At 35.5% G+C, this 8,795-nt stretch overlaps 1 protein-coding gene across 1 annotated transcript; it reads left to right on the top strand.

The window, feature by feature from the left end:
* Positions 1–446: 446 nt before the first annotated feature.
* Positions 447–8,289, top strand: errfi1b (ERBB receptor feedback inhibitor 1b). The gene is made up of 4 exons (XM_073823396.1): positions 447–601; positions 4,357–4,550; positions 4,657–4,739; positions 5,439–8,289. The coding sequence occupies exons 2-4, from the start codon at positions 4,495–4,497 to the stop codon at positions 6,347–6,349; spliced, it is 1,050 nt and encodes a 349-aa protein (XP_073679497.1). The 5' UTR covers positions 447–601; positions 4,357–4,494; the 3' UTR covers positions 6,350–8,289.
* Positions 8,290–8,795: the final 506 nt, after the last annotated feature.

The raw sequence follows: 8,795 nt of genomic DNA on the forward strand, positions 1-8,795 counted from the left end.
GAATAAATGATGAGGTAATTTTCATTTAATTTCAAGTTCTATAGAACTGCCTCAAGTACTGAGGAGCTAAACCATTCAGGGCTTTATAATCAATCAGAAAAATGTAAAAATCGCTTATAATAAATGGACATGGCAACACTAGATTCGAGCCACCACAACATGCAACATAATATGAATGTTACTTAATTGCTAGCTTATCTCAAGGACTTCATAGCATTCATTTTTGATTAACATGCCAGGAATTGTAGCATTTTGTCAATAGAGGAAAACGTCCTGCGTTTTACGTCAATTCAATACATATGAACCCAAAACGTGTTGTTTGTCACAAGCCATATAAGGTCGCACAAACCGGCGCCTTTAAGACAGTAGGCGGCGCCTACGAGATGACGTAGACGGTCCTTATAAATAGTCTCCAGCTCGCTGCTTTCCGTGATGAAAGCGGCAAGTTGAGCGGCAGAGTATATTACTACACGTGTGTTTTGTTTAATATATTGTTGCGTATGTTTAATGAAGATACCCCAGGATTATTTACAGCACTTGTCTAAGTTGTACTGGATATAAAAGAACGCCTACAAACACAAACCCACGAAACATTCAACCTGTAAGTAGCTCTACGTATTCTGAAGTTGCTTATGTCTTTACGTGTTTCAGATAAATATGACAAAATTTTCAGTGCAATTCACAGTTTATGTGCAACTCCTATTGTGGTTGTTCTTTGGACTGGAATATAGTATGAGATGAGTCGCACCTGAGTCAGAAAGGGTTTGTCAATGGGTGTGTGTTGAAATAGATGTAGAAAACCTGTCCACATATCAGAATGATCTTTATATTCCCACTGCAATTTCGTGCTTTACAAGCTGCCCTACGTCACTCCTGAGAACTGTTTACAAGGCAGCAACCAGTTGAGTACGACCTGTCCTGTGTAGTAGTAACCTAGTTTATCATTGACTACAGCTTTATGAGCTCTTGCACGTCTTCTGTTGTGGATTCATCTGCGAGTGCGCCTGACAGTCTCGTGCCTCCGGCTGATTCTGCTTTTCTCTGACATATTATTTATTTTCTTGCATATGGAACCGCACCAGCAATGCACAACTTCTCCATTATCATTGCATGTACTAACATTCATAACTAGCTGTACATCTAATCACAGTGCCTGCTGTTAGATAACCTACGTTTCTGTTGTGTTTAGGTGTTCATCTTTATTGTTTATAGTCTGTCACGTAGACCTGCTGATTTAAACACGATTGGGATCTCTTTACTTAATTGGGAGTGTCTTATAGGCGTTAATATTGCATATATTATTATGTAATTATATAATTAAGGGAAATAATTAATTAAGGTGAGGTACTGTAAATGACGTTTCATAACCAAGTAAAAAAACTTACAAGTATACATACACCAGTAAGAATGCTGTTCTGAATACCAGCACTAATTTAGTGGTTATATAACTTATAATTTTATGGGTTCCCTCTGCCAAGGGAAATACTTTTTAAAGACTACTTAGTAAATATTAAATATCAGCAAACTTGAAACAAGGACTAGAGCTAACGTTTTGTCTAAAAAGTAATGTAATGTAATGTATCATTATAAAATAATGCTGTCAAACGATTAATCGCATACAAAGTAAATGTTTGTTTACATAATGTGCGTGTGCTGTATTTTTATGTATATATAAATACACAGATGTTTATATTTAACAAATATTTACACGTGTGTGTATTTATATTTATGTATTATGTATATTAAATATAAATATATTACATTTATTAAATATATAGACTTAAATATATGCATGTATGTGAATACATTTATGTATGCATATAAATATGTGACCCTGGACCACAAAACCAGTCATAAATAGCATGGGTATATTTGTAGCAATAGCCAGTTAAAAAAAAATACTGTATGGATCATATATATATATATATTTAATTATTATATAATATATATATATAATTTTTTTTATGCCAAAATCATTAGGTTAAGTAAAGATCATGTTTCATGTTGTACTTTTCCTACCATAAATGTATCAAAACTTAAGTTTTAATTATTAATATGCATTGCTAGAGATCCTTTTGTACAACTTTAAAGATTATTTTCTCAGTATTTACTATTTATTTATTTATTTATTTATGTTTTGCACCCACAGACTTTCAAATAGTTGCATCTCGGCCAAATATTGTCCTGCCCCATTTTCTTAACAAACAATGCATCAATGGAAAGCTGATTTCTTCAGCTTTCAGATGATGTATAAATCTCAGTTTCTAATATTAATATTAACAACAATTTTATAATATAGTATTGCACGAGTTGGCTGTGGTTCTCAGTTTTTTGTTCTTCTAATTTGCTGATATTTATCATTTACTAAACAGTCTTTGATTTATGTTTGCATGTTTGTATCCAATGACAATATTTAATAATTAAATGCATAGTTGGCAAGATTTCTTTTGCGTGTGTGTGTGTGTGTGTGTGTGTGTGTGTGTGTGTGTGTGTGTGAGAAATAATAAGCTGTTATTTATTTATTTAATTTAAGCACACTTTGTTGGACTGTATTCAAATCTTAAACTACTGTATTTTCTCAAGTTATGTCTAAAGTGGGGCTTTATAGTGAAAGCTTAATTTTGTGTTCTTCTGTGGTGTTCGGTTTTAGTACATAATTTGGCCCAAATGTACTATTTGGCATTGTAGATGCTGTTCTTCTGAGTAGTCCTCTTTGGCTGTTGTCCCAGGCCCCGCTGGTGATGTCCTACCTCACACCTCTTTCATGCCTTTATGGCAGGGCTTTAACCTCACGGATAAGAACTGACTGATGTTGAAAATGCACAGGCGCTCTCCCCAACGCAAACACACAAAGAACCATTTATGCTTTAGCATCGCATCTGCATCGAGGTCTTTGCTGGGAGAATTGACGATTGTTAGTTTCTGCCTTTCACGGTTCTGACTGAGGCAAAGCAGAGGCCGAGCATGTGATAAGTTGCATAATGGAGCCTGCATGGGTATTTCATTGATTACATTCAGACTTGCGCCCAGGCATTCCAGCACATTTCTCACTGAATGGGTTTGTTTTCTAGCACAGATGCTTTATTGTGTTTTGGTGTAATGTCTTAAAGAACTGATGTTGCATCACCGTAGCTTCATAGCTGAGCTGTTTGTTATATCTGCCTGCCCATATATAACAATGGAAAAATTGCATTAAAAAATTATCTTAAGGCACACGTGGCTTATGCAAGACAATCTGTTTCTTAATTTTTAGTGTAATTAATGTTTTTGTCCTATTTAAGTGGGCAATTAATTAATTTAGGACCTTAATTGCTTCAGGAAGGGATGGTTTTTAATCATTTGGCAAAGGCTTTTGGCACATGGCAAAGGGTTGAAGAATGATAGTTCCTTTTTGCTGTAAGACAGAGGTTTTTAAAGTCATTATTACCATACTTCATATATTAAGGTATATACATTGCATTTATTTGGTCCAAAATACAGTAAAACTGTAATATTATGAAATATTGCAGTTTAAAAAAAATGTTTTCTATGTTAAAATATTTTTAATGTAATTTATTCCTGTGATACAAAGCTGAATTTTCAGATGTCTTTATGCCAGTCTTTAGTGTCACATGATCCTTCAGAAATCATTCTCTAAATTGGTGCTCTTTGAATAAAGAATTTATTTAAAAATCAAAGTATTTTCTAAAATACAGCAAAAGCAATAATATTGTGAAATATTTTTATATTTAAAAATGTCTTTATTTCTATTTGAATATATTTTAAAACATAATTTATTCCTGTGATCAAAGCTGTGATCTTCAGTGTCACATGATCCTTCAGAAATCATTCTAATATGCTGCTTTGCTGTTCAAGAAACATTTTAATTATTTAATTTTATTATCAATATTTATAGAAATTAACAAATAATATTTTATTGCTGAGAAATTGCTGTAAATTGATCAAAAGTGATGATAAAGACATATTTATAATGTTTAAAAAATCTATTTCAGATAAATGCTGTTTTTCTGAATGTTCTATTCATCAAAGAAACCTGAAGTAATTCTACTTGGATGTTTTCAACAGTAATAATATTAAATGTTTTTAAAGCAGCAAATCAGAATATAAGAATGATTTCTGAAGGATTATGTGACTGGAGTAATGATGCTAAAAATTCGGCTTTGAAATCACAGGAATAAATTACATTTTAAAATGTATTCAAATAGTAAAAATAATTCAAAATTGGACTGTTTTGGTTGTACTTTGAATCAAATAAATGTAGGCCTAGTGAGCAGAAGTGGTGACTTTAATAATAAAAAAAAACTTCTTTTGAGTGGTAGTGAATATTTAAACAACTTTTTTTTCTTGTTCTTACAGTTTTTCCCCATCACCTTTGGAAAACGTGGAGCGTAAACGGCCTGACTTGGTTACCCATGTCTGGATTATGAGTTCTCCAGGTTCGAGGAAGGTGGAGACCCTCACAGGCCTGAACTAGCCTCCACTCTCTTCAACATTATGGCCTCAGCCCAGCCATACTGGGATCAACACCATGACCACGACACCATGGATAAGTGAGTGTGAATGTAGTCCTCAGCCTAACCAGGCTGTATTCTATATCATGACAGATCTACTTCTCCAGTCACCAGAACTGACACTATCCATTTTTGTCTTTTGTAGGCTGTTTTTTGGATTTGGTTCGGAGTCCATGGACCACAGCTTGAGAATGTATCAGCAAAACTCGACAAACGTGGGCTTTGAAAGTGAGTGAGCGCTTGATATTGAATTTTATCAACTATATCACAATCTGGTCACCCTCTGTTCTCGAAGCGCGTTGCGGATGTTTCTCAGGAAGCAGAGAAGGTTATAGGAAGTGTACAATTGTCATTTGCACTGCCGATAAGTGGGTCCTTTGATAAACTCCCAATGTTGAGGCTGACACCATCTCGGGAGATAGAGCCTTTAAAAAATAACTTAAATTGATAGTTCACCCCCCAACAAAAAATTCTGTCATTAATTACTCACCCTCATGTCATTCCAAACCGGTAAGAACTTCGTTCATTTTTGGAATGAGAATTAAGATATTTTTTGAGCTTTCTGGCCCTGCATAGACAGCAATGCAACTGACACATTCAAGCCAGAAAGGTATTATAGAAAGGTTCATAACATTATGGTGATGTTATTAATGATGTCACATGAACTATTTTAACAATGTCCTTACTACTTTTCTGGGCCTTGAATGTGTCAGTTGCGTTGCTGTCTATGTAGGGTCAGAAAGCTCTCAGATTTCATCAAAAATATCTTAATTTGTGTTCTGAAGATAAATGAAGGTCTTACGGGGTCAGTAATTAATGACAGAATTTTTATTTTTGGTTGAACAAACCCTTGAAACGAGGTGTCGTGTTATGTTATGGGTTTGTGCCTAAATCCTTATTTTCTTTTCTCTGTGTTTTGCTTCACAGGAAAGACGTCTGGCTCCTGTTCTCCATGTCTGTCTCCCAAGACTCCAAATCCTACACAGCTGCTGTTTTCCTCTCAGTGCCACCCACCTGTGGGAGACCAGGTGGTTCCGTCCTTACAGAAACTGTCTGTTTATGAACACATACCCCCTTGTTCTCCGAGGCGAACAACTAAACCTCTCCCACCCCTCCCGGACATGGGCGACCTGTCCTCAGATGAAGCAGAAGACAACGAGGTGGAGTTTTTCTCCAGCACCTCTGAGAGCCAATGCCTGGTGCCTAAAACCCCATCCTTCCAGTATGGCTTGCCAGGAAGGCACAGTTTTCGGGGACACGGTCAGATAAACTTTGCGTATCACGAAGGGCCTCAGTGGGAGCAGACAATAAAACAAAACCAAGACAGACCTCATCGCCGGCTGCACCGCTCCAATTCCGGCCCTTCCGGATCCTTCAAGGCCACCAACTTCAGGCCGTCCGGCCTTCACCATTCTCCCCACAGCCACCTGCAGGAGAAACCCGAAGTCCCGCCTCGTGTCCCAATCCGTCCTCGCTTCAGCGAGAACACAGGCAGCAGGCGGCAATCAACAGATGACTTTGATGCAGACAAACCTCCCAAAGTGCCGCCCAGGGAGCCTATCCCTCAGGTCATACCACGTGCCATTAGTCCAAAAAGTCTGCCAATTTACGTCAACGGGGTAATGCCTCCTACTCAAAGCTTTGCTCCCTATCCAGAGTACGTTAGTAAGGCTCAGCACAAGCAGAGCTGTGAAGGCTTGCCGCCTCCCCGTACCCCCTGTATTCTGCCCATCATGGAAGATGGGAAGAAAGTCAGTAGTACCCATTACTTTCTCCTCCCTCATCGGCCTGGGTACTTAGACAAGTTTGAGAGGTTTTTCAAGGAATCAGACTCATAGTAATTATTAGTGACTGAGTGGATATAATTTTGAAGTTTGCTTGTTTAAAGAGGAAATAAGAGGCTGGATATAAACTATGTTGCTTGACTGAACTGATTCTTCAGTGTTACGATTTACTGGTCTGTTTAGGGATTTATTATTAAGTATGTTTTTGTGCTACACACACAAAGAAAATGAAAAGAATTGGTTTACCACTGCTGGAAACTGCAGAAGAGCTCTGATAGTGTTCTTTATTGGTAACGATGCACGATTAATCAAAATTAAATTGAAGTTGTGATTTTTGACAATTACAAAAATGTTGACTTTTGAGACCATTTTATTCTCCCTGTGGTTTTCTGCCAAACTAAAAACTATAGTAAGTGGTAAACGGTTGAAAATTAGTAAATTATGACAAATGAACACAAACATTAGTATTGTAGTTTTAGTTGTTCTATAACACAAAATATTAGTAATAAATGCATTCTTTTACAGTGAACATTACATACATTCATTAGAATAGTAATTATTTCTTGTTTTGCCTTTATTATTATAATTATATGTGACCCTGGACCACAAAACCAGTCTTAAGTAGCATGGGTATGTTTGTAGGAATGGCCAACAACACATTTTATGGGTCAAAATGATAATTTTTCTTTTGGCAAAAATCATTAGGATATTAAGATCATGTTCCATAAAGATATTTTGGAAGTTTCTTACCTTAAATATATCAAAACTTCATTTTTAAATAGTAATATGCATGGCTAAGAACTTAATTTTCCAAAATAGTTGTATCTTGGAAAAATATTGTCCTATCCCAACAACCATACATCATCTAAGCTGAATAAATAAGCTTTCCATTGATGTATAATTCTCAATTTCAAAGAAATTGACCCATATGACTGGTTTTGTGGTCCAGGGCCACACATAGTCATGTTGATAAACAGGCTTTTAAAAAAAGAATTATAAATTTACAGCTAGTGTTTTTTTTTTTTTTCTTCTCTTCCCCTCAAATCGTGCCGCCCTATTTATTAATGTCCATGTTATTTGTTGTACTGTTTCCTTGCTGTATTGTTAAATTGGAGTGTGCAGTATCCTTAATGAAGGAATAGGATGAACTGTTACACTGTTAACACTGTGTAACCCAAGTATAAGCTGGTCTTATTTTATTTTTCCCCTCTCTGTAACATGGAATAGTAAAGGTGCAAGTTTTTTTTTTTTTTTTTCCTATTGAAACATTATACACCAACAGTATAAATTCAGATATAACTGAAAAATGACAAAATAAGTGTAAAACTAGTATTAGCACTTAAGAGCTGCTAACTTTTTGAAGCCAAGTCGAGGACTATTCCATGTGATATACATCTATGAGAAATGTGGTGATCAAAACTACTTGTCAGTACTAGTATAGTGACATGAATAGAAAGGACTGGGCACTGGAGTTGGTATTCTACCTTTCATGTGAAGAATGCATTTTGCTTTCTTTTTGACCATTCAGATGTGACAAATCTATTCATCATTTGAAAACTAAAAACGGATTCATTTGTGTTAAAGCCTTTTTGTCTTTGGTCACGTCTGTTACAAGGGCTGAAATGTCACTGCCTTGCTGTTTGGTGTCCAAATGGCTGGGTAGTTGGTGAAATCTTTATACCGTTATAGAAGCCCATAACTGGTCCTGGCCTTGTGTTTCATGTATTTTTTATTTTTTTTACCATTGAGCGTACTTGTTTTTGTTTTATTGTGATTTAGACTTTTTATAATCTTGACATTGTCAGACCAGTAACTGTTTACGTTTTCAGCTACTTAGGTTTTGTTCATCCAACAAAATGATTTGGATATTTTCTGTGTGAAGGCTAATGTTAACTGACTTTGTTTCATCTGCTGAGGAAACATGCACTTCTAAAATGTACAGTATTGGTGTAGTTTTTCACACCAGACTATTTAAATAAAGTAACTTATTTATACACAGATTTCTTTGAGTATTTTAATTGCACTGTGTCGAATTTATCATACCCTGGGGTTTTAAATGAACTGATCGCGGCACGGACATATATTTGACCCTGGACCACAAAACTAGTCTTAAGTAGCATGGGTATATTTGTAGCGATAGCTAAAAATACATTGTATGGGACAACATTTTCAATTTTTCTTTTATGCCAAAAATCATTAGGATTTAAAGTAAAAATCATGTTCAATGAAGATATTTTGTAAGTTTCCTACCATTAATATATCAAAGTTTGCATTGCTAAGAACTTCATTTAGTCAACTTTAACCCTCATGTGGTGTTCATGTCATTTTTGACTGGAGAAGATTTTCTTTTTCCTGAAAATACTAGTTAATGTTATCGTATTGAACTGAAACTTAGTGACTTTGTTCACAGAGACTATAACAACTTGTCCACATTTATTTATTTATTTTTTACTTTTTTGTGTTTTTTTTTCACCTTGTTACACATGTGGTGTTCCCGGTC

Source organism: Garra rufa, chromosome 18, assembly GCF_049309525.1.
Source record: "Garra rufa chromosome 18, GarRuf1.0, whole genome shotgun sequence".
Lineage (NCBI taxonomy): Eukaryota > Metazoa > Chordata > Actinopteri > Cypriniformes > Cyprinidae > Garra > Garra rufa.